General features: G+C 53.4%; 8 protein-coding genes across 8 annotated transcripts; 4 read left to right on the top strand and 4 right to left on the bottom strand.

Annotated features, from left to right (window-relative positions):
- Window positions 1–262: 262 nt before the first annotated feature.
- Window positions 263–2,548, bottom strand: SMAC4_02635 (uncharacterized protein; the record flags this gene model as incomplete). Its single annotated transcript, XM_024655488.2, has 2 exons — window positions 263–2,294; window positions 2,393–2,548. The coding sequence occupies 2 exons, from the start codon at window positions 2,546–2,548 to the stop codon at window positions 279–281; spliced, it is 2,172 nt and encodes a 723-aa protein (XP_024511370.2). The 3' UTR covers window positions 263–278.
- Window positions 2,549–2,900: 352 nt separating this feature from the next.
- Window positions 2,901–3,967, bottom strand: SMAC4_02636 (uncharacterized protein). The gene is made up of 4 exons (XM_003352153.2): window positions 3,853–3,967; window positions 3,759–3,772; window positions 3,639–3,664; window positions 2,901–3,553 (listed from the first exon to the last, which is right to left on the bottom strand). Exons 1-4 carry the CDS (start codon window positions 3,859–3,861, stop codon window positions 3,216–3,218), a joined length of 387 nt encoding a protein of 128 aa, XP_003352201.1. The 5' UTR covers window positions 3,862–3,967; the 3' UTR covers window positions 2,901–3,215.
- A 1,455-nt stretch (window positions 3,968–5,422) lies between these two features.
- SMAC4_02637 (uncharacterized protein) lies at window positions 5,423–6,401 on the top strand. Its single transcript, XM_003352154.2, has one exon. It carries the CDS (start codon window positions 5,606–5,608, stop codon window positions 6,122–6,124), a length of 519 nt encoding a protein of 172 aa, XP_003352202.1. The 5' UTR covers window positions 5,423–5,605; the 3' UTR covers window positions 6,125–6,401.
- Window positions 6,402–7,324: 923 nt separating this feature from the next.
- Window positions 7,325–11,956, top strand: SMAC4_02638 (uncharacterized protein). The gene is made up of 3 exons (XM_066089812.1): window positions 7,325–7,547; window positions 7,687–11,168; window positions 11,235–11,956. The coding sequence occupies exons 1-3, from the start codon at window positions 7,503–7,505 to the stop codon at window positions 11,347–11,349; spliced, it is 3,642 nt and encodes a 1,213-aa protein (XP_065946177.1). The 5' UTR covers window positions 7,325–7,502; the 3' UTR covers window positions 11,350–11,956.
- A 209-nt stretch (window positions 11,957–12,165) lies between these two features.
- Window positions 12,166–14,379, top strand: SMAC4_02639 (uncharacterized protein; the record flags this gene model as incomplete). Its single annotated transcript, XM_003352156.2, has 3 exons — window positions 12,166–13,739; window positions 13,889–14,091; window positions 14,159–14,379. Exons 1-3 carry the CDS (start codon window positions 12,577–12,579, stop codon window positions 14,377–14,379), a joined length of 1,587 nt encoding a protein of 528 aa, XP_003352204.2. The 5' UTR covers window positions 12,166–12,576.
- A 367-nt stretch (window positions 14,380–14,746) lies between these two features.
- Window positions 14,747–17,706, bottom strand: SMAC4_02640 (uncharacterized protein; the record flags this gene model as incomplete). The annotated part of the gene is made up of 2 exons (XM_003352157.2): window positions 17,382–17,706; window positions 14,747–17,309 (listed from the first exon to the last, which is right to left on the bottom strand). Exons 1-2 carry the CDS (start codon window positions 17,510–17,512, stop codon window positions 14,747–14,749), a joined length of 2,694 nt encoding a protein of 897 aa, XP_003352205.1. The 5' UTR covers window positions 17,513–17,706.
- Window positions 17,707–18,331: 625 nt separating this feature from the next.
- On the top strand, window positions 18,332–19,984 carry SMAC4_02641 (uncharacterized protein; the record flags this gene model as incomplete). Its single annotated transcript, XM_066089813.1, has 4 exons — window positions 18,332–18,729; window positions 18,804–18,966; window positions 19,035–19,345; window positions 19,406–19,984. The coding sequence occupies exons 1-4, from the start codon at window positions 18,625–18,627 to the stop codon at window positions 19,982–19,984; spliced, it is 1,158 nt and encodes a 385-aa protein (XP_065946176.1). The 5' UTR covers window positions 18,332–18,624.
- Window positions 19,985–20,542: 558 nt separating this feature from the next.
- On the bottom strand, window positions 20,543–23,323 carry SMAC4_02642 (uncharacterized protein). The gene is made up of 3 exons (XM_003352159.2): window positions 22,538–23,323; window positions 22,341–22,460; window positions 20,543–22,262 (listed from the first exon to the last, which is right to left on the bottom strand). Exons 1-3 carry the CDS (start codon window positions 22,810–22,812, stop codon window positions 20,891–20,893), a joined length of 1,767 nt encoding a protein of 588 aa, XP_003352207.2. The 5' UTR covers window positions 22,813–23,323; the 3' UTR covers window positions 20,543–20,890.
- Between the last annotated feature and the right edge of the window lie 654 nt (window positions 23,324–23,977).

The following is a 23,977-nucleotide window of genomic DNA, read 5'->3' as shown; positions in this document are numbered from 1 at the left end:
GTGGGTATGGTCGTATGTGCTTATTTGTTGCTGCTGTAGAGCTTATATCCTCTCCTCAGGAGGATGGTCACGGTATCTTTCAAGAAAGTTCTTCAAGTACATCCACAGTCCCAGGCACTTCAGCTCACCTCAGGTCGGAAATCCTAACAGTTGGCAATGGAATTTCATAGCACATAGCTCTAGTTTTTTCTATCGACCATCAACCACCGCTCCCTTCTATAAGCTACTTGTCTGCTAGGTAAACCAGCAATACATAATCTGCTCACTCACGTAACTCATCAAGCCCAACCACCACTCCGCGGCGCACCACCACGTTGTCCTCCATACCCTCCTCCACCCCGACCGTAATCTCCTCGTCCAGCTCCTCCACCTCCCCGTCCACCACCTCTATATCCCGATCCATTTCCTCCTCCATACTCTCCTTCGCGTCCCTGCTGCTGGTAGTCACGCGGCTGATGTTGGGAATAACCTTGGTAATCACGGCCCTGATGTTGTTGAGACTGATGGTGGTACTGAGGTTGATGCTGCTGATGCTGCTGAGCATGGTGATGAGGAGGTTGATTCGCGTGCTGCGGCGGCGGAGGCGACCAGGCACCACCTGGAGGAGCAGCAAATGGGGGAGGATGGTGTGGAGATACGCCCATCGGGCCACCGGGCGGGAAGAAGTTCGGAGGTGGCGGCGATGGAGTGGTAATGTGCGACGGAGGAGTTGGATGTTGAGGATGCTGAGGGTATTGATGGGGCGGGCCAGGTGGTGGCGGCGGCCATTGGCCTCCTTGATAGGTTTGCGGAGGGTGTGGGACTGGGAAGCCGGGGAATTGGTGAGGTTGTCCTGGGAGAGAAGGGACGGGAACAGGAAAGCCGATGGGCGGCGGGACAGGATGAAAGTTACCGGCTGGTTGCTGGTTGGGCGGAGGCGGCGGTGGTGGGACAAAGACGCCCGGGTGCTGCGGTGGGCGAGGCGGCATCCCCGTTGGAAAGCTGGTAGCCGATAGAGGAGCATGATAGGGGGGTTGGTGCTGTCCTCCCCTGAGTCCAATGATTCCAGGAGACCGGGAACGACTTCGACCCCGTGAACCGTACGTTGGACTCCTCTGTCGGAAGCCTGGACGACTTGTTGACCTTGATCTGGATCTAGACCTGTATCTACCCCGTGAGCGAGACCTGGAGCGGCTGCGTGAATCGTAGCCACGGCCACGTCTGCTCCTATCCCGGCTTCGGCTCCGGCTCACGCTGCGATCTTGACTTCTTGATCTACTCCGCTTGCGATATCTTCCTTCTGGTGATTCTGACAGCCGCGGACGTTTGAAAGCAGGTCTAGCATCAGACCCACGGCTCGAGTCTCTGCTCCGACTGGGGCTGAATGAGCGCGATCTCGACCTTGATGACCGTGTCCTTTCTCGGGTTCGCGATCGGCTGTCGTTGCCCGAAGCTCCCCGCTGATTTCGCTTCTTCATTTTCTCGCAAAAGTTTCGAGACCAGCCGTAGTAGGTTTCACCTCCGATAACCTCGCCAGTAATTTCGTCAGTCTCTATGACCTCTCCCATTTGACCAATTTCTGGTGTAGGCCCATCGAGATTCGCGGCATCCTTGGAGAAAATGTTGTCAACATCGACGAGCAGTTTCTTGACCGCCTCCACGAGTGACTTTTCTGCCGGGCCTGCGTACAGAACAAGGGGCTTGATCATGTCGGGGTTCATGGGCCTCGTAGAGTTCGGTTCTAGGACGGGCATCCAGTTGCCTGCCGGCAAGTCGTACCAGGGTATGGACGGATCGCCGTGCATGGCTGGCATGATGAAAGGAGCTGCTTTTACGGGCTTGGGTACCGAGCTGGTAGTTGTTGTGACAGTTGGCTGCGTAGTGCTCTGCGCAGAAGCACTTGATGCTGGGGCTTCTTCTACGGCCACCCGTAGCTGCTTGATGACAGCCTCTGAAAAGTAACCCTTTTCCTCCCATAGTGAAATCAAGTCCTGGATTTTGCGAATATGCTTCGGGCAGTTGGTGAACGATGAGGCGCTCCTAACCAAAGCGGGGAGCGCCTGTTCAAGCTTTGGAGCGAAGCTGTCGTCGTGATTGCGGAACTTGACATGGTAGAGGATGTCATTGAGCAGGTAGAGGGCATGGAGACGTTTTCGCTTGACCGACGTCTCACGACCCCTCTTCTTCTCGCTCTCTGTGAGGTCCTTGGCCGGGCTCTTGCCATACGAGTTGACGAGTGCGACCAGGTACTTGCAGAACGGAGCGATCCGCATAGAGGACGGAACCAGGTTGGCGAGAGCCCATTGCTTGCATTTCTGAGCATACGGCGCGGAGCAAAGAGATATGCCGCACAACTTAGCAATTGGCCTTATAGACAAGAGGTGTATTGTTCATTGAGCGTGTGTGTTCAAACCTGGACATTGGAGAGTGAGCACTCGGCGGTGGCCGTGTTCAGCAACGCGAGCGTCGACTCGATCTCGTCGCGAGAACAGGACTGCGGATCCGCTCGAAAGAGGGCGCCTGTAAGGGCCGCTTTGGCGACGATCAGCTCTGCCGACGTCGACGCCATCGCGAGAGAGTCGGGATAAAAAAGATAATTTTCTGATGTAGTGTCGTGTGTGTGTTGGGGGATACTGGGTCTTGGAGAGAGCAAGTTGTGATATAAAGTTGTGAGGTGACCGAGCGCGCGTCGCGGAGGCAGCGATGGTGAGAGATGGAGTTGATGAATAGGTAGGAAACCGTAAATGCAAAGGGCGATTGGCGACGCTGGTTGGGCAGAAGCAACCACATCCAGCGGAACCTGCATTAACTTCTGCACCTAAGCCTCTTACGGCAAGTGCATTATAGTAATTGTGCACTACGGACAAAGTGGTCAAAGCTCTTCTTGTGCTCTTAGACAGTGGCGTCACTGGTCGCGCCGGACGATATCGGCTTCGCGCCGGTTATACTTTTTTCTTAATTTTTTAATTCTTTTGCATCCATCAATGCAAATTACAGAGCTTCTTCCGACTACCTGCCAATCCCATGGAGCTCCTTGATTGGAAAATGAGAATACGAGACGAGGCCCAGTTGGTGCCAACCGGTCAAACAGCAGCGAAACCCGAGTTCAATCTATGCCGAATCAAAACCAACCAGCCGCATTCCAGTTCCCAATTTTTGGTAGAACATATTCCCTTGCTGTCATATTGTACATGTGTATCTCTCCTGCTTTTTGGCCGTTCCTCTTGAGGTCCGATCTAGGAGAATCGATCTCCCTTCTTGCTGGAATATGGCACGCTCGCTTCGTACTTGCTCTTCTCAAACACTCTTTCGCGCTCGGTCGAAGGGGCGTGTCTCGTCGGCGCCGGATCGCTGCTTGATTCCATGCTGGGTGAGCCAGCTGTGTCGGTCCGTGCCGGAGAGCCGTTGCTGGTGGCAGATCCGCCCATGGCTGACGAGGAGAGTGGCTGGGCTGGGACGTTCTCCGAGTACTCGTAGGAGTTTTGCATGCTCTTCTTGCGGCGCATTTCCTCGATCTGGGTACGGCGTGTGGCATCAATCTCCTTCTTGGCGAAGTAGTACGCGGCGGCGCCACCTTTGAAGTTGTAGAAGAGCGTTAGCTTTCCTCCCTTCACTTCGTCGTTTGTGGCATTGATGGACAGCAAGGGATTGCGACGTACCAACGCACAGAGAGCCCCAACCGAACCTGCCAAGTTCCGGGTCCAGTTTAGTTAACCGGCCATGAGGATTTATTGATTTCGGCGACGGCGTGGTTGTGTCGCGGCGGACGGCGCACTCACCAGAAAGACTTAGCCTAGACGGAAGGAAAAGGTGTGACGTTAGCTTGGCGTCTTGCTTGCCATGACAGACTGGATGTGCGCCGGCGAAACCTACGGTGTTCATATTTGCGGTAATTCGTGACAATCGGTCTTTGAATCGAGTGACTGTTTCGGGAAGTTCAGGAAAGAAGCAGAGTAACAACTAATGCGGACGCTTCTTTAGTCTGGACTCTGGACCCTGGGAGTTGTTGATAGTATCCAGTCTCAATGGGGTGATGTGATGGATAAGAAGCGCAGACTGCACAGACCCTGTCGAACGATGCAGGATCCCGGCAGGCAGCACGTTTCCGGCAGGCAAGTGCTTGTTGCATAAGGTCATGGGCCAAGTAGACAAGAACAGGGCCATTCCTCCTTTCATCACCGGACCTTTGTTCCTTCTGCGCACTTGTTGATGGCTTCAAAGCACGGAGCTGATTTGAATTAATGGTAACATTGTATATTCCAAAAGCTACTGCCCAAGAAGTCTTATTCAAGGGAACAATGTCGTGATCACTTTTGTTCGGCCCAATGCCCGCCTGGTCTCACTCAGTTGACCCACAGTTCCACCTCAATTTAGGGGTTTGTTTACTTTCTGTACGCTAATAAGAGAACGTCCTTCCTCGCTAGCTAACAGGTTCCTTGGTATCCGACTTCAACTATGTTATGACTTTTGCGTGTATTTTCAGGGTCCAGATTACGACGGCATGCGATGCAGAAGACCACAAGGGGATGAAGCTCTACCTGCCTGCTTTGATTAGAGAATATCGTAGACCAACTGGACGGATGGGAGTCAAGGGACGCGTGCGGGTCTATGTAATCCCAAAACAGCTTGTGTTTCTTTTGTTGTGGTAATGCTGCTGTCAGTCAATACCAGTTACCAGTTCCGACTCCCTCTTCAAGAACCGAACGAAACCCCATCTGACAGACTACCCAGGGATCGAGACCATTGTCTATTCTATGGTGTCATGTTGCGCATGTGTCTCTCATGACCATTTCCTTTACCGGTATCCTCTGCTCTTGAGCAGCTGGGCTTTTGAGCAACCACTGATCTTTCTTGGAGAGCCATTGCGTTGCCATATCGCGCTAGCATGAGGCAGAATTTGACATGGACACGACACCGACGACACTGAGAAGGAGTTACATCGAACGCCGGATAGAGAGTCGCGTCCCTTTGAGAGAACGAAGAGCTTGCTGGAATACGACCGTAGAGTGGTGAAGACGAAAGCCCTGGAAGGTATCTACGTTGGGCTCACGTTGCCACACTGTCCTTGCTGGTTGTTACCACTATGCCGAGGACTCTATGGTAGAGCTCGGCTTCGACGTAGATGACGTTTAAAAGAGAAAGGCTTCGAAGCGGGAAACTGGCTGTGTTGTCACATGGTGGTGTCTGTTCACATATACTCGTGGCATTATCGAGAAGGCGAGTGTATTACAAAGGCTTGACGACAAAGACCTGAGATGTTTTGAGGAGTCTAAAAGCAATTGGCGTGTGTGTATATCCTTCAAATGCCTTGATTGTGGACTGTTGATAGGTACACGTCGATAAATGCCCTACAGGGCTAACTCGGACACAGCCGCACACTATCGACGAACGTCTACACTAGGCAACTATTCCACCACCACCTTATCACGAACCCTTACAATGTCGGGCATAATCGGGCGCACATATCCTCTCCCGTTACCTCTAAATAAGATAGTCGATGCTCTGTTTGAGTCCTATGAAGCAGGTTTCCATTTAACGATCTCGAAGTCTCAACAACACCGAAACCCTTATAAGAACTCACCCATTGTCTACCAAGTTACACATCGGTATTAACCTCATCATCGCAATGGCTCCCTCACCTTCGCCGAAACCATCTTCGAAAAAACGGAGGAGCACTGCATCCGTCCACGCCAAAGAAGTTGCATCATCAAGCCTGCTGACAGCAAATCCACCTCTTCGCTCCTCATCACGCCTTAGAGAGAAGAGACAGCAAGCGGCGGCCGCCGCCAAAGCAGAAGCAAAAAGCGTTGAAGCTACCGGCTCTATGACCAGGAACGACAAGAAGAAAACGAATCCGATGACTGACAAAAAAGCTCCCAAGAAGAAGTCCGCGATTCCCAAGACCAAAACGAAGCCGGAGCCGGAGGTGTCCGCCAAGCCTGCTGCTGCTCCTCCTCCCAAGGCGGCCTCCATCGAGTCCAACTTTGATTCCGCCTCTGAGTCCGACTCCTCCTCCACGAAGAAGAAATCGGCGTCCAAGAAAAAGAAGACGAAGCCTCGGAAAAAGAAGGCCAAAAAAGAGCGGGAACGTTGGCCTGGAAAGAGGAAGTTGGATTGGTATATGACGGACCCTGTGTACTGGTAACTCGGTACTTAGGTATACACACTGGCGTTTGTCTGAAATTGGGGCAATAAGACAGGAAGGCCAGATCGTTCAGCGGGGTTTTCTAGAACTCTTGTCAGGAAGCTTGTCTGGGCCGTTGGCGGTTTCACCTTCTATGGTCAACTCGGAGGGCTCCCTTGTTACATATGTAAATTGACGGTCAGCGAGCTTAAACACACACGTCTGGTTGGCAGCTGAATGACCTGGAAATGGCGGGAGAGACCCATGAAGACAGACCAGCAGTCCTTCAATTCACACTGACTCTCCACCACGTTGTTACATCGTTCTTAAATTAAAAGGGGGGGAAATAGGAAATAGCTGAACCTAAGGCATTGGGTACCAAGGGGGACGCTGCTCGAAAAGCACATGAACTCACGGTACCTGCATCTGTTAAAAGTCTTGTGTCGCAGTTAAACCAACCGTTCGTGCTTTTCGTCCCGACTCCCAAGAAGGAAAGCTGAGACAAAGAATTGTAAACTTGATAACCAACAGCCAGACGGCTCCACAGGACACGAAATAGAGACATGGAATATCTTTGTTTCCACTCAGCAGACACTTGCCATGTTTGCTGAATGAACTGCGAAAGTGGGGTCCTATTTAGCGCAAGGGACACAAATGGGTTCGTACAGTACGGTAAGGTGAGGTACGTATCCTCCGCTTGGTACCTGCCCCTGTTTGCGATTGCAGTACCCCTTGGACCCCGCTGATCTTCAACATCCAGTCTCGAACCTCCAAACACTTCGACCAACAGAAGGGCAGCCAGTTCGCAAGTCGACCCAGCCCCCAAAAAGGGCGAGTCCACAGCGCATCGTCATCTCCAAAACAGCCTGCAAACACGAGCCGGACACAGCCCCAAAAGTGAGGTGCAACCCCCCAGATCCCCCAAGACGACAGGGGAAGAGATCCAATTGTGTGCACCAGTGTCATCCATCCATCTCCAGCTGCCAACGCCAGGAGCAATCCACAAGTCTCAACCCAGACGCATTTCCCAACCGGGCCGCCCTTCGCTCCCTCCAAACTGTTGAAACCCATTTCTTAAAAGTGTTGGGCTCTGCGCCAAAACGGTCTACCACGGTCCTTCATAATAACTCGATTTTTAGTTTATTTTATTTGCGCCAATCCAGACCCCAGAGCCAACGCGCTTTCGCGACAGCTTCAGCCTTCGACGCCCGTTAACCCCCCCCCCCCCCCCCCCCCCTCCGGTCTCCGCCCGTGCCCATGTCCGTCTAGGCCCCCAGTTCGAGGTCCGAGTCTGATGAAAGAGCCCACCGGTTGTCGTGGATAGTATATGGATGGGCACAGCAACCCCGAGCTTGCTGCTGCTGCTCGTCTCGGTTGATCTTCCGCCTTCGCCGCCGTCATGGACCCTCCGACCAAGAAAGATGGGCCTGATGGCTCATCCCTTGTGAGTGTCTATCCCGTCTGCGGAGGTCCCTCTTCTCCGGATCCGGACCCGGCCGCCGGCCTCTATAGGCGTCGGACACCGGATACCGTAGGCCCGGCGACATGACATCAAAGGAGAGGCTGGCTGACCGCTGCACTAGAAACCAGTCTCGTCGCTCCTGGCGAAATTCGAAAACATGAACAAGACTGGCGACACCCAGCAACCATCCAGTTCCAATGCCAGAACGACATCCCCTGCGCCCCAGCCCGACCGGCTACGGGACCCGAGTCCTTCAGGGGCACGCGAACCCCCCGCCATCCCGACAAGACCCAAGGACAGGCCGAATATTCCGAGTTTACAGCCGCAGTACACTGGTGTCAGTGTTGCTAGTGCTGGCTATTCTAGCTCGCCAATCCGTTCCGTGCCTCCGCCGATATCCTCGTTAGGTCCTCGGCCGGCGCAGCCTCCTTCTCTCAACGTCCAACCGCCCCAATCACCACCGAGCCGCAATGTTGATGGAGTGGCAGTCGGGGAGCGCCCTTCGTTTCTACAGACCGATTCGCTCGTTAAGGCTGCGTCGCCTGCCACCGCTAGCAACCAATTCAAGATTCCGAGCCGCCCTATTACACCGGCTACCTCCGATCCGCAAAGATCGCCTCGACTTGCCGCTACACAACCTCCGTCCCCTCCCCCTCCTCGACGATCGGGCGAACTACAGAGGCCCCGGGACCTTGAAAAGCCCAAACCGGTCCCGCCGCCCGTCAACAGGGCGGAAAAGCCGGTAATTCCTTCGCGGGCCTCGGTTCAGATCGAGAGAAGCCAAGCCTTGGATATCAAAACCCGTACTCCGGAAAGAATCTCGCCTTTCAACAGTCCGCCTAGCAGCAATGGCACGCCTGACGATGATGATTCTCCGCCGATGCTACCTGCGCGACCAAGGGCGCAGCAACAGAGGGAACCAGACCCGGAGGGACTGCGGAGGTCGCGGACGTTCCACGTGGGCTTTGTACCACCGCCCCTTCATCCTTCTGTAGCGCGACAAAGGCGGGGCAGGGAAGAGGAAAACGGCAGTGTTAGGGGCCCATTAACGCCACATTTGACAGGCGGGAACCAGCCACCGGCACTCCCAGCTCGCCCCCATAGCATCATAGAGACCAGCCGCACCCTCAATGGGATGATGATGATGGCGCCGCCACCGCGCCCTCCAAGACCGGGTGTTAACACAAACTTGGATCCAAACCCTCCCGGCAGCATATCGCAAAAACGAATAGTGTCGACACCAACTCAGTATCAGCCTTCGATTCCCTCCAGAACTCATGTTAGGTCCATGACTGTAGATAGGACATCGAATCGCGTTCCCAACGAATTCCGCGCACCGCCGGCCCCAGTTAGCGCTCCCACCCACGACCGCATCCCCGAACGCATCCCTGAACGCATTCCCGAAGCGGTCCCAGTTCCTTCATCCAGGATAGCCAACCCCGGGCCAACCGTTATGATGGCATATCCTGACGCAACGAACACAAACCGGAGCAAACCCTACATCAGCAAGGGCGTCCATGAGATTTACACCAAGTACGACACTAGAATGCTCGATGTATGCGGTGAACTCGTATGCACCACTGGCGGCTTTACACGCGTGTGGAGCTTACTTGATGGCGAACTACTTATGAGCCTGTCCATGGGTGAAGGGCAGAAGGGAACCGCGGTCGTGTTCAAGCCAGGGGCCCACGTCGACGACGAAGGCACAAAGGTGTGGATCGGCAACAATGTTGGAGAGTTGCTGGAGGCGGATATCGGCACACAGAGAATCACGGACAGTTTACCAAATGCGCATGGCCGGTATGAGATAATAAGGATATACAGGCATTTTAACGAAGTATGGACATTGGACGAAAGCGGAGCCCTCAATGTCTGGGGCCCGGACGAGAGCCATACCCCGACCCTCTCCAGCGGACCCAGCCAGTCGTTCCGAGTACCTAGAGGTCACACTTTCTCGATGGTAGTGGGAGACGAGCTATGGTACGCGACAGGCAAGGACATTCGGATCTTCAAACCCACTGTGGACGGGAAGACCCAGTTCCAGGTCCTTTTAAGGGCCTTAAGTCAGCCAGATACTGGCGAGGTGATATCAGGAACGTTGCTGGCGTCTGACCCGGATAGTGTCTACTTCGGCCATAGTGACGGGAAAGTCAGCGTCTACTCCAGGAAAGACTATACATGCCAGTGTATAATGAATGTCAGCCAGTACAAGATCAACTCACTCGCCGCAGCCGGTTCGTACCTATGGGCTGGGTACAATAACGGCAAAGTAGCTGTCTACGACGTGACACAAACACCGTGGACTGTCAAGAAGGAATGGTCAGCCCACGAAAACCCCGTCATCAAGTTGATCGCTGATCGCTCGAGCTCCTACAAGCTTGACCGATACCAGGTTGTCTCTCTTGGAGCAGATAATATGGTACGAACCTGGGACGCCCTCTTACAGGAGGACTGGCTCGAGGGCGAAATGAAGAGGAAAGACGTGGAATACTGCGAATTCCAGAATCTGAAGGTGTTGATCATGACGTGGAACGCGGGCGCTTCGACTCCTCACAGTCTTCGATACTCCGAGTCGGACGCCCATTTCTTCAGGGATCTTCTTCAGTCCGCCGACTCTCCCGACATCATTATCTTTGGATTCCAGGAACTGGTGGATTTGGAGGACAAGACGGCCACAGCAAAGCGATTCCTGAAACCCAAGAAGAAGGAAGGGTCAGATCAAGAGCGGATGAGCCACCAATATCGCGATTGGCGTGACTTCCTCATTCGCAATCTGGATGATTACATGCAGGGCGACTTGTATCATCTGCTCCACACCGCTCCCCTGGTCGGCCTCTTCACCTGTATCTTCGTCAAGGCAGACTTACGCGGACGCATCAGCAATCTCAGCAGCAACGAGGTCAAGCGCGGACTGGGCGGTCTGCATGGCAACAAAGGCGCCATCGTGGTGCGCTTTCTGGTCGACGACACTTCGCTCTGTTTCATCAACTGCCATTTGGCTGCGGGTCAATCAGGCGCCAACCAGCGGCATAACGACGTAGCCGCGATCCTTGATGCCAACGTCTTCCCATCCGAGCGTGACCCCGCTGTGCGTATCGACAGTTATGTCGGCGGTGGTGACGGCACCATGATCCTGGACCACGAACTATGCGTGCTCAACGGCGATCTCAACTACCGTATTGACACCATGAGCCGCGACACGGTAGTAACGGCAGTCAAGCAGGGCAACCTCATAAAACTGCTCGAGCGTGACCAGTTACTTGTGGCCAAGAGGAGGAACCCCGGGTTCCGGCTGAGAGCTTTCGACGAGCTTCCGATCACGTTCGCGCCAACGTACAAATACGATGTGGGAACGGATAACTACGATTCAAGTGAAAAGAAGCGTAGTCCGGCCTGGTGCGACAGACTCTTGTACCGCGGCAGGGGCAGGATAGAACAATTGGACTACAAGAGACACGAGGTGCGGGTGTCGGATCACAGGCCGGTAAGCGGCAGGTTTAGGTTCTTGGTCAAGAGGATCGATCCTACGAGGAGGGCCAAGGCTTGGATGGAGTGTCACCAACTGTGGGAGGACTTGAGGGCTAAGGAGGCACATGCTGAGAAGTGAGTTTTACTCCCCTCTTAACGTCTGATGCGAAGCAAGCATGCATGCTAACACGTCGGAAACAGATACTACTACCTTACCCAAGTCATTGGGTATGACGATGCCACTTCTGAGCGACTGATTAAGGAACAGGCCTCAAGAAAGCAGATGAACCGCAGCCCTGGTCGACGTCAGGCGTAGTAAAAGCATAAAACTAATTGAAGAGGAGGGGATCACTTAACAGCACATGATACGGTGCCGTTTTCTATCATAGACAAATGATGAACTACTTGTGAATCTACAGCACAACGCATATACATATACACTCAGCTGGAGAGAGAAGAAGAACAAGAAGAAGAGGCAGAAACATACAATGGCGGAAATCGGGTTTTTGGTTAGACAGGATACAGGCAGGAGCGTGGGCATTAGGGCAACTGACGGATGGATGAATGAATGGATGGATCGATGGATCGATGGGTTTACTAGACTACCCCGTTTCTTAGGTAGTTAGGAAAGACTCGTTGGCCTTTTTTTCTAATGGTAAAGCGTGGAAGCGGTCATCTTTTTTCGACACTCGACACTGCCTTGCATCTTTGCTAGTTTGTCATGGGCAGCTTTATAGCTATGAACTCATGCTTAATGATGGATGTGTGATGGGCAGTGATCGTGTTTTGGGAACAGGAGTGCACTTGGGACTATTATAAATGTCGACGGAAAGCACGGAAGTCAAGGGAGCAATGAGATGACCTTGGGAAAAGAAAGTATCAGATAGAATAGTAGACCTAATCTTATTACATGGAAAACATGCGGTCTCCGAACGTGAAATGTCTATGACTTTGCGAAAGGCTCTTTTACACGCTGACTGAAATATCATAGGTTGCGGATAAGGCGGATAGTCACAAAGGGGAGGTAGCCAAGACCTTCATGTGGATGGTTGAATAAGACCGGGTTGAAAGGGGATCAATGACGTAGCCATGATACGCTTGGCCATTTCGACTTCACTTTTCATTCTCCCAACACCGAACAACAACAACAAACGAAGAGTTCTAATCTGATTCGTAAAGAACAGTATAGGCTTACACACATTGGCCTTTGAAAACAAATTACCTACGATTTCGTTCTTTCGAGTGCAGTGCGGGGAGAACCAACCGATAATAGGCGGGCGTGGCGCTCATTATTCGGACTTCGGAATCCATTGATGTGCGAACATCACAGCAATAGCAACCGGGTTCGTGATACTCTACTCCATCGAATGGACACGAAAGACAACACAGCATTACCTCGGGCTTAGATGATCAGCACTTCTCTCCGACAAAAACCGTTCTTATAAAGCATATATAATCCAACTATATATCTTTTTGGGAATATCCTAAGTTTCCCAAATTGTTCTGTTTACGGCCAGCACTTCAATACAAATCACCGTGGTGCATGCGCCCCTTCACCTCAGCCGGGACCAAAACATCCCTCCTTCGCCAGGCCATCAACATTTCTCCAAGGCTACCAGCACCAAAGACCAGCATCACCACTCGCCGTCTTCACCTCACCACACCAACCTTCAAAATGTCTTCCAAACCAGACATGGAAGCAGCAACCCCCCACTGCATCTCGATCCCCCCCTCTGCCACCGGCCTCTGGGGCACCCCCTCCTCCTCCCCCTCTCCCCTCCTCCCATCAACCTATCCCGGCCCCATAATCCCCTCCCAACCCCCCCAAGCCTCTTCCCTCCTCTCCCGTCTCCTCCAGTCCGACATGGCGCACCACCACGTCTTTTTCAACACGGACGGTTTCCACAACCACATCCCGCACCACCTCCTCGCCCTCTACGGGACCTCTGCCCCCGCCGAGGCCTTACAAAAAGCCTACGACGGGAATGCTGGGTATCAACGGCCCGTGTTGCCGGAGCACAAGGAGGTCGTGTCGGATCTTATCACGGACTGGAAAAGGGATGCGAAGAAGTATCTGGGTAGGGAGGTGTATTACCCTGATTTTTTGGCGTTTTTTAAGAGGGAGATGGATGCCGCCGCCGCGCGCACAGAAAAGGATGGAAAGGAACTGGGGTACGAAGAGGTCGTGAATGAGTACTTATTCAGCGGCACGCCCGAGGCGGATAATTTATTGGTGAGACTATACTCCGGTTTCTTACACCCGCTGATCCAGCTCATGTACGGGCTGGAGTGGAAGCAACCGGCGATAGTAGCCGAGGGGCTGGCGCAGGCGGCTGTGCATGGGGATGATATTGGTGTTTATCTTTTGGGAGCTGAGCGGGAGGCTGCGAGAGTCAAGTCCAAATCTGATGCTCCAGAGCAGATGGATAGGATTCTGGATCTACTGGAGAGGGGTGTTAGGGGGAATGAAAAGTTGGCCAAAGCAGCCAGGATGGGTGATGCCAATAAGATCCGTGATGGAGTGCTGGTTAGAGCCAAGGAGGAGGCGATACAGCTGGCGGCCAAGGTCAAGCTCAAGGCGACGACAGAGAAGGAACTGCATGAGAGGACGGCGGAGATGTATGATGCCGCGGTGTTCATGGCGAGCGCGGCGGCGTTGGTGAAGAGGGATCAGAAGAAGCCGCCGAGGTTTGATTTCTTTTTGATGTGAGTTTTTTTTCTTTTTTGTCTTTCTTTTTGGCGTTCTGTTTGGTTACGTTCCACGCATTGCGCCCATTGACCGAACTCAGGGGTAGGCTTTGAGGAGTTGAACAGGAAGATTGATACTGACTGATGATTCTCTCGATGATAAACAGGCACCACGTAACCTCAGCACCATTCTTCACCACCGTCAACGCCCAAGATTGGATCTCATTCGACACAAAAGTCCGTCTTCTCGAGTGGAAGATCAGGATGGATCTGGTGCAGTATGCGGCCCGTGGAGCGCCGGAGCTGTCGCTTGATGCTATTACTTCTTATCAGCCCAAGGAGAAGAAGAAGGCATCTGGGACTCCTGAGGGTGAGTTAATGACCGGATTTTCTCTTCAAGCTTGAGACTACTACTACTTACTGACCGATTCTTTCAGAAATCATCTCCTCCAACCTCCACTTCTTCGAGGATGATGGCCATGCTATCAAGCTCGCCAGAGCTGCACGGATTTGCCAGCTCTATTACCAGACGAGAGACGACGAGTACTGGAACAAGATCTACCACCTAATTGTTGACTCGGTCCTGGCACCGGGTCCGAATTGGGTGCGTAGTTGTGGGTTTGATGAGGCGTGGGAGGAGATTCCGGATGTTGAGTGAAAAAAAAAGCACTCAGGAATCCACGAAACCACAAATGTTGGACTAAGACACACTCATAAGGGTTAGAGATGCTTTCGTGTCCCTACTTGTAGGCTTCGCGGGTAGTACAGCTTTCACTAGTTTTTCACCTGGCGTGGCGTTGTACTTTGTATCCCGAAATCCTCTCTCTCTCTCTTTTCTCTATTGCCATGAATTGGTATCAAAATCATCTTCTGTAAAAAGTATGTATAAACTAGAATGCCGGTTGCACCTTGCGACAACAAAATTTTCCGTATCAGCGCCTATCCTATGTAGTAGTAGTAGTACCCTCCCTTCCTTACCGTTACACAAATAACCCTATAGCATTCCTTAACGACCAAGGACCTATTTACTCCAAACCGATCCACTCGTCTTCGCTGGCATTCCCCTCATCCTGCTGCATGACACCGGTCAAGCTCATCGGCTGCTCATCCGCACCGGACGCCCACTCAAGCGCCAAGGTCTTGCTGCTCGTGTTGTTGTTCGTCTCCTTGGCAGCGCTCGCCTGCCCGAGGAGGTAGTCAACCATGTAGACGTTTTCATCGGCCAACTTCCTGATCTCGTCCCTCATCTTGGATACAGCCCTCGCGACTACGCGGAGCTCGACATCGACCTTGCCGCGGTTGGCAGACAGCCATGCGCCGTGCTTGTCGACCAGCGCCTTGATCCACAGCAGACAGAACTCGACGTGCGGGCTCTGCTCGGTCTGCGCGGCAACGTACCGCAGCAGCCTGGCGACGTACACGCTGGGGAACTGCTCGACAACCAGAGGGATATCGGTGTAGGGGATGGCTTGGAAGACGCGCTGGATCAGGCCGGCCTCGTTCAGGCGGAAGGCCATGACCAGAGCCTTGAGGTAGTCCTTCTCCTTCTCGAGAACGGCCAGGGTGGAGGTGGGGGTGATCTCCATGTTGAGGTCAAAGGGATCGAACTGGATGGTGGTGTCCAGGCTGTAGATCAAAAGACCTTCCGTGGAAGCGGCGCAGAAGGCGCTGCCGTTGGGGGAGAACGCGACACCGTTTACTCTCACATCAGGGTTCTTCCTCCGTGCAGAGGGATCGCCGCGCTTGGAGCCGGGCAGAGACCTGTCTATCCTGTCCTCAAAATCAGAGGCCTCGCCTTGCTCGTCCAGGAGACCCTGGGGTCCGGCCTCGGTGAGAAGCTTGCTGTTGAGGAACTCCTGAGTGCCCTGGAGCGAAAGGTTGACGCTCACAGTGTACTTCTTCAGGAGAACCATGGTGGTGACGGAGTACAAGCAGATGTACTTGCTGTTACCGCCCGCCAAAAGGCAGGAGCCGTCTGTGCTATATCTGATGGTGTTGAAAGCCTTGGTACCGGCAACGTTGGCCGCAGTCCTGCGATCACCGATCTTGCGACCACCGGAGACATCCCTGCGCCCGTCGAGTCCGGCTTGTTGCTCAGCTTCCGAGACCGACCAGAAGGACAGGTTACCGTCGAGAGTAGAGATGGCGATCTGAAGAGAGTCTGGCCTGAAGGCAATGTCGAGAACATCCGAGTTGAGCTGGAGAGGCTCGCTTGTTTGTGTGCGGTTAAAGATCGACCAGATACGGGCCGTACGGTCCCAAGAACCACTGACAAGAAGACCACCGTTAGGCGCAAACGCCAGAGATGATACAGGGCCTTCGTGTCCCGAAAGACGATCTAGGAGCTGGCCAGTCTGGACAGACCAAATGTGGATGTCGAAAGAGTCAACGGAGCCCGCCGCCACAATTTCGCCGCTAGGATCAACAGCCATGCAAGAGAACGACAGTCTCTCGGGTGCTGTGAAGGTCCTGAAGTTTCTGTATCTGATCAAATCCCAAGCCCTGATAGAACCGTCCAAACTCGAGGTGAACAGAACATTACCCTTCTTGGAGAACTCGCAAGCAGTGATGCCGCTGGTGTGTTCTGTGAAGGTAACAATGCAGAATCCCGATTCCGTATCCCACACCTTGATCTTTCCGTCATCGGCAACTGTGACAATTCGCTGGCCGTCCGGAGAGTAAACAAGGGAGTTCATCGAGTCGAAATGGCCCTGCTGCTTGAGAATGTACGACTCGGACTGCCACTCCCACACCAACAGCTGACCAAGCTTGGATGCGCCAAACGCCAGCCATTCGCCGCTCTTGTTGATCGTCACGAAGTCGATTTCGTTCTGGGAGATGCTGAGAGTGTGAATCATGTTGAAGTCGGGCATTTCGTAGAGGCCAAAGATACCGTTCGAGAAGCCGGCAACCAGCAGGTTCGATTCGGGATGGAAGGCGGCACATCGTACGGTGGCGCTGTTCTGCATGAAATAGTGCTTGTTGACAATCCTCCACCTCAGGTCATCATCGTCCACCATATCGTCGTCCTGTCCGAGCCTCGCAACATATTGCCAGTCGAAAACGGCGCCGTCCTTGCTGACTGTGTAAATCGTCTCCTGATCCTTGGAAAACCATGCGCCGATAACTCCCTGCCTGTGACCGGACAGAACCGTAGGTGTGAAGCCCTCCTCTTGATCGATACTCCATATCCTTGCTGTAAGATCCTTGGAAGATGTGAGGAAGAATCGCGAGTCGTGGGACCACTCGATGTGGCGGACATCGTCGAAGTGTTGGACGTGGGTATGGTGCTTAACAAAGGGCGCAAATTCGAGCTCGCCGTCGGCGTTGGAGTCGGGTGTCGAAGGAACGTGCCAGGCCTCGATTTTCCTGCCGAGTCCAACAATGAAGTGGCGCCCCGATGGCGAGAAGGAGAGAGCTGTTACTGGAGCCTTGAAGGAGAAGTGGTATAGTACTACGCGCCGGGGCACGTTGGTGAGGATAGCTTGGCCATCTTCGTCGATGGAGAGTAGGAGGTTGCCCTGGGGTGTGAGACCGATGCGCGCAATGTTCTTTCGGTGGGAGAAGGGAAGGGTATATGATTTGTTACTGTGATCCTGTTAGCCAGCTTATACAAGCCATGCGCCAGGCAAGCGAAGGAATCTCAAAGACATAACGTACTCGACAAGGTTGAAGACTGTCACCCTGTTGCCAACGGGCGAGAAGAGATGGGTACCGTCCGGGCTGAACAAAAGGTTGCCCTGGCAGTAGACTGTGCCCAGTAAATTAGAAAACTTGAAGTCGGTCTTCATTGTCAAACACTATTCCATGCCTCGACTTTGGGTGTTGAAGATGGAGAGTCCGGGTTTGGAATGCGCCGATAGTAGGAATGAAGTAAGTATGTACAGGAACCAGAGGACTCTTTCGAGTCTGTATAAGTGGAACAGAAGTTCGGTTACAGGCTGCTGTTGCGCCTAGACCGCCCGTACGTTCAATGGCGATTCTGCCAGCCAAAAACCAAAAATTTCATGAACTTTTTGGCGGGGAATGGAGTTGGTTTAGCTCCTCGCCTCGACACCAGCTGCCAGAAAGCTTGGCATGGCTGGCAGCCTCACCGACCGCAGACCGACCAAACAGCAGGGTGCACGGTCACATGTACAGTGCAAGGCTGGCAGAGCTGGCAATCAAAAAAGGTCGACAAAGTTTCAATGGCAATGAATGGCTGATCACCGCAAACATGGCGCTAGCAGGGAAGGCACGTATCGATTAAATGCTCGGCGAGGGTACCTGGCAAGCGCGTTTCAGTGGAGAGCTGCCAGCGTCTCTGGGGAATTGGGGAAGCAAGTGGAAAAGGGGAGGATCCACTCATTTCCCTACAGCGCAGCCAGTCAAGAGCGGCCTTTCGTGGCAGCTCTGCTGCAGACTGCCGGGCTCGAAGGTGCCAATATGGATGTGCTCCGTGCGCCTTCTCATCACAGCCCTCTGGGAAATGCTGCTTGTTGCTCCGTCTGCTGCGTGCGGCCCTGCAGTCCCTGGAGTGCTTGGCCTGGCGCTCCCGTCCCCGTTGCTGCTCTCCTGCGTGGGTGTGTTGTGTTGGGTTGGGCCAGATGGATGGTCTGGAAATTTGAACAGGCAAATTCCCCTGAACGAAGCACAGAGCTCCACGACAGGTCCCCGTCCACCACTGTGACTGCAGTTCCATCCTCGTCTGTCTCTCGCTCCCACCCGTCCACTGTCAACACCAACCTAATTTCGATTCTCATCCACGACCACTGCACCACATACTACACCACACATCCCGCCCGACCCTCTTTTTCTTTCTCCAATTGCCGGTGCTTCTACTCGCCGTTACAGCAACGGGATCGTGACCTAATCCTTTACACATAATTATCTCCCAGCTTCGTGTGTTTCGCCCAGTTTGAAGATGTCCCCTGCCCCTAGCGAGAGCGCCTCACCGATTGGCATTGCCAATCTGCCTAACCAGCGACACAAGATTGTTGCTAAGAGGGGCGCTGCTTTTACTATTATGGTGCGCTTCACCGTCTAAAGCTTGCTGAAGCTCATATTCGTGACCCAATGCTGACGGCGTGGATGGATTTATAGGTTGCTGGCGAGTCCGGCCTCGGCAAGACCACCTTCATCAACACGCTGTTCTCCACGACCATCAAGAACTATGCCGACCACAAGAGGCGCCACCAGAAGCAGGTCGACAAGACGGTCGAGATCGAAATCACAAAGGCTGAGCTAGAAGAGAAGTTCTTCAAGGGTACGCTAGCAGATTGCGCAAGGGGACCGTGGTGACTTATACGAGAGCTCTGTCTGACCAGCTTATAGTTCGCCTGACTGTTATCGACACCCCCGGCTTTGGTGACTACGTCAACAACCGCGACTCATGGATGCCCATTATCGAATTCCTCGACGACCAGCACGAGTCTTACATGCTCCAGGAGCAACAACCCCGCCGTCAGGACAAGATCGATCTCCGTGTCCACGCCTGCTTGTACTTCATCCGCCCTACCGGTCACACCCTTAAGCCCCTAGATATCGAGGTTATGAAGAGGCTCTGCTCTCGCGTCAACCTCATCCCCGTTGTCGCCAAGGCCGACACTCTCAGCCCCGCCGACCTGGCGAGATTTAAGTCCAGGGTGAGTGTTTGCTCTTTTCCTTAACATGTTTCCCAAGTCGTCGCTAACAGTTGTTTCTAGATCCGTGCCGTCATCGAAGCTCAGGGTATCAAGATCTATCAGCCACCTATTGAGGAGGATGACGAGGCTGCCGCACAACACGCCCGCAGCTTGATGGCCGCCATGCCCTTTGCCGTTATTGGTTCCGAGAAGGATGTTAAGACCAGCGATGGACGTATTGTCAAGGGTCGTCAGTACTCGTGGGGTGTTGCCGAGGTCGAGAACGAGGAACACTGCGACTTCAAGAAGCTCCGTTCGATCCTTATCCGCACCCACATGTTGGACCTTATCCACACAACAGAGGAGCTTCACTACGAGGCTTACCGCGCTCAACAGATGGAGACTCGCAAGTTCGGCGAGGCCCGCCCAAGGAAGCTCGACAACCCCAAGTTCAAGGAAGAGGAGGAGGCTCTCCGCAAGCGCTTCACAGAACAGGTCAAGATCGAGGAGCAGCGCTTCAGGCAGTGGGAGCAGAAGCTCATTGCCGAGCGCGACCGTCTCAACAAGGACCTCGAACAGACCCACGCCCAGATCAAGTCCCTCGAGATGGAGCTCGAGTCTTTGCAGGGAAGCGCCGTCCGCAGCCACGGTCGCCGTTAAGCGGTCAACACAAGGGGGACGACTGTCTCCCGGTCTATCGAGCACTAATGTACCTGCGCCTCGATTTCTTTCGACATGTTTACGTGAAGACGAACTAGGCGACTTACATACCTTGAAGACGATGTTCATGGATATGCTGCGGTTTGGTAGATTGGCGTGGTCATCAGTCGAGGCTTGTTAGAAAGGGGCGACTCCTTATGTTTTTATACACATGCCCTGGTTTCCCCCATCTTCCCAAGCTCTTCTGCATAGCCACCAGAGTCGTGCAGGGAGTCCTAGGAGATGGGGATGAAAAAGTTACAGATATTTGGCGGATTTCGAGCGGCAACTGACATTTTACCACCACCCTTTACCACTTAACTTTTACCCATCACGGCCATTTTTTTTTCTATCCGTCTTAGCTACGATGTAATTCTGCTAGCAGCCTCCCTTTCAATGATACCAAATAATGAGAAAGGCTGCCACTTTTGAGTACAAGCTTTGATTTCATGACTGTAGTGACTCTGAGTGTAAGTTGCTAACGATGATTAGGTTGGCGGACTCAGTATTAGCATACGTTGCAATCGTGAATTACTATTTCCATACGTATCATGCCCAGCTAACGATATTGCGTAAAAAAAATACGAGTGTTTGCTCCGTACACCAAGCCCGCCCAACTTTGCACATACACGAACGCGGAACGCGGGATAACCCCAGATCCATGACACCGAACGGAATAACCCATCCATTACACTAACACTAGGTCACTGTGATACCCTTCTTCCTCGTCCTTTGCTCTCATGCTTACTGAACTGAACTGAACTGAACCATTCAACCAACTGGGAAAAAAAACAACCAATGGGTATTATTTCCTTCTCCATGTCCCTTTCCACCGCCCACCTCACTTCGTCCTTCGATGGATGCTCTCTAAACCGCATCCATCGTTGCCCGCGTCGTTAACTGCTCGTTCTTGTTCCCCAGCTTCGAAATCTGCAAAAACGCATCCACCCCGTACCCCTCCAGACTGTGCAGCGCCAGGTTACCGGCCCAATACTCGGCGTACACCCTGCTCAGGGGTAGTCCCATGCCCAAGCGCAAGTTTGGCGGGCGGCTGGTTAGTGTTGCTAAGGAGTTGCTGTAGCCTGGATCGCCGGGGAAGTTGTGGCCGTTATGGATTCCCTTGATCTGTTGTTGCTGGGGTTGTTTTTGTTGGGGTTGCTGCTGTTGCTGTTGCTGTTGCTGTTGCTGTTGCTGTTGCTGTTGCTGTTGCTGTTGCTGTTGCTGTTGCTGTTGCTGTTGCTGTTGCTGTTGCTGTTGCTGTTGCTGTTGCTGTTGCTGTTGGTGTTGGTGTTGCTGTTGCTGTTGCTGCTGCTGTTGGATCTTGCCCAATGTTGTTGCTTCACTGGCCTCGTTGCCGCCGCTAGAGGAGGAAGTACCCTCGACTTTTAGCTCCTGCATCGTCGCCGCCATCTTGGGCACCTGTCCCAGATTTGCGAGCAGCTGCTGGCTCGACGGCCCCTTGCTGAAGGACCACAGATAAGGGAGAACGTCCTGCTGAATGCCGCCACCCTGGTCCGAGATGCGGATGATGACGTGCTGATTGCTTTCGCAGATAGTGATCTCGATCGCGGGCGGGGGGCCGATCTCGTCCGTGTTCCCTCCCGCTGCGGCGACTTTCTCCTTGTAGCGCTGGTGCTTCTCCACCACGGCCTGCACCGAGTTACGGAGGAGCTCGCCGATGATGTACTCGAGGTGGCTGAGGATATACGGGAAGTTGGCCTCCAGATGTCCGTCGACTTTGATCTCCGGGATCGCCACGTCCGGACCGTAGGCGCGCTGCGCGATGTCGCGGATGGCCTGGCCGCACCGCTCGACGACCTCCTTGGCGACGCACTTGAGAAAGACTTCGCCGATGAACTCGTAGTCGGAAAGCTTGGCCCCCGGAGAGAACCAGGGGGCGTTGAAGGTGTCGGTTAGAGCTAGATGTTGCTCGGCGATGACGCGGCGGGAGATGCGGGACCGGAGAAGAATGTTCATGAACTTGTCCAGCTCTTTTGCGTCCATGAGCCCGGCTGACTCTAGGATGCCCATGGCTAGGTTGGGGATCACGGTCAGATGTGCTTTGAGGGTGGAGCGGATGGTGGCGCATAGAGCGTCGTTGTCTTCGAGGGTCTTGATCTCGGGAATCTTGCGGAAGGTGTCAAAGGCTGTGTAGTAGAGGTCGTAGACTTGGTTGATGTGCGGGTTGGTTACCACTACGTAGGGGAGGCGTTGCATGTCGCGGATTCGGTGGGCGATTCTGTGAGTATGGTTCACATGGTCAGAACTCTGTAGCTCCCGTGTTCTGAAGATTGGGTGTGACTCTGAGGGAACTTACCTCGTCGGAAGTTCCGTTCGCACATAGTTGGCAGAGCTGATCAACCTTGACTCGTTCAGGGAGCGGCCGAAGACCATCAGCTGGCGCAAACTGACCGCTCGAGCTTCCTTTGCGACCCATCTGTAGAGTAAAGAGACGACATTGTAAGCTCGAGTTCCTGGCGGTTACGCTGAGGCAAGGGCAGGAAGTGCGCATACTCATCTAGGACAGACACCGGCCGCCATTTCGGACTATGTTGGCTGTAAGTAGAGGTGGATCGAGTCTGAAGGGTTGAAGATATTGTTCGTGCGCTCGTTGGTGGTGCTGATGATAGTCTTGATGTTACGACAGAGGTAGAGCTCTTGAAGCTTCGAGTCATGGCCAGCTTGAGGAGCTGTCCTCGGCTTCCTCTTTGTGTCGCCATGCTCAGGACTCCCGCCGTGCTCATCAGCCGGACGGGCGCTTTGACATTTTGCAGCAAGAAATACGGCATACCGTCGATGCCATGCGTAAAAAATGTGATTATGGGGAAAAGGAGGAAAAGGGAGTCTTCAGAGTTGGGCTGTCACAATGTTGTGTCAGGACTGGGGAGCGATAATCGGAGCAAGATGCACCTCCACGTTAGAAGCTAGGCCCTGGACCGGGCCAGGGAATATGGGGGGCCCCGCTGGTTATCACAAGCTTGGTTTAGTGTTTACATTACGCTAGGGGGGCGCGGGATGAATGGTCAGGGGCCTAGAGCTTTTTAGGTTGCCGTGGATCATATGCTTGGAAATGTAGTCACGGAGACACGACAGATGTTGGCGTCAACGAAGCAGGTCAGGTCATTCCTATTCGTGTCAGAAATATTGAAGCTCACAGTTTCATCAATCAGGGCAGGCACCTCGTTCAGATTGTCCATGAACGTCCTAGCACTGCATGAGGCGATTCGAAGGGAAAGAGTTGCTCCTGCTGTGTTGCACTTGACCCCACACTCTGGAGCATTTTGGGGGTTGATCGGCCCGACGGCCATTCGAAACTCGAAAGAGGGACATCGGAAACAGCCGGTGAATCCAGGTGACTGGACTGATAGTATGTATTGTTGGAAACGAGCTTTTACCTGCAAGTCAAGCCAGATGGATGATAGTGTTGCCTACCGAAACTACCATATTCCAGTCATATGATGAAGAGGCAGTTATAGGTATACCTAACAGCTCCATGTACATCGAAACTGAAGAGCCCGTGCCCTTGATACACCGAGACCTCTGAAGAAGACGCAGCGAACAATCAACCGGCAATACTTACGTCACTGGTCAGTTGTCTTGAAGAAGCAAATTCAACCCGACGTCCTAACGAGCAATCATCATATCCTTAGTCTAGACTGCGCAGACAAACAGACTGGAGCTTCGCTACACTCACTAGTCGTTGGCCATAATGCTCCTGCCACCAAGACGGTAATACTCTTTGGGTCTCACTCGAAGTGTTGGTGAGAATGTTCAGCGAACACATCAGCTGTGAGCTGGAGCAAGAGGTCCGAGGCCACGAACGAACCAGCTCAGGTTTCAACAGCAATGCGGGCATCTCCCACGTCATTCAAGTTTGGAAGCCTTGTGTCCATCAGAAGCGGCGGATAGTGGTGGTACTATGCACTAACATATCAGCGTGATTCTCCGCCTGGT

The sequence above is a fragment of the Sordaria macrospora genome, chromosome 2 (genome assembly GCF_033870435.1).
Source record: "Sordaria macrospora chromosome 2, complete sequence".
Classification (NCBI taxonomy): domain Eukaryota; kingdom Fungi; phylum Ascomycota; class Sordariomycetes; order Sordariales; family Sordariaceae; genus Sordaria; species Sordaria macrospora.
Note: the sequence above shows the minus strand (reverse complement) of the source record. Positions and strands in the feature narration are given on the sequence as shown.

Bases quoted from the DNA above. Each gene is read 5' to 3' on its own strand.
- SMAC4_02642 (XM_003352159.2), bottom strand. From the start codon at position 22,812: ATGCCGTATTTCTTGCTGCAAAATGTCAAAGCGCCCGTCCGGCTGATG. The intron at 22,461-22,537 runs GTATGCGCACTT...TTTACTCTACAG, and splicing joins CCGGTGTCTGTCCTAGATGA to ATGGGTCGCAAAGGAAGCTC. The intron at 22,263-22,340 runs GTAAGTTCCCTC...CCATACTCACAG, and splicing joins CGAACGGAACTTCCGACGAG to AATCGCCCACCGAATCCGCG.
- SMAC4_02637 (XM_003352154.2), top strand. From the start codon at position 5,606: ATGGCTCCCTCACCTTCGCCGAAACCATCTTCGAAAAAACGGAGGAGC.
- SMAC4_02636 (XM_003352153.2), bottom strand. The intron at 3,554-3,638 runs GTACGTCGCAAT...ACAACTTCAAAG, and splicing joins TTGGGGCTCTCTGTGCGTTG to GTGGCGCCGCCGCGTACTAC.
- SMAC4_02638 (XM_066089812.1), top strand. From the start codon at position 7,503: ATGGACCCTCCGACCAAGAAAGATGGGCCTGATGGCTCATCCCTT. The intron at 7,548-7,686 runs GTGAGTGTCTAT...CCGCTGCACTAG, and splicing joins GGCCTGATGGCTCATCCCTT to AAACCAGTCTCGTCGCTCCT. The intron at 11,169-11,234 runs GTGAGTTTTACT...CGTCGGAAACAG, and splicing joins AAGGAGGCACATGCTGAGAA to ATACTACTACCTTACCCAAG.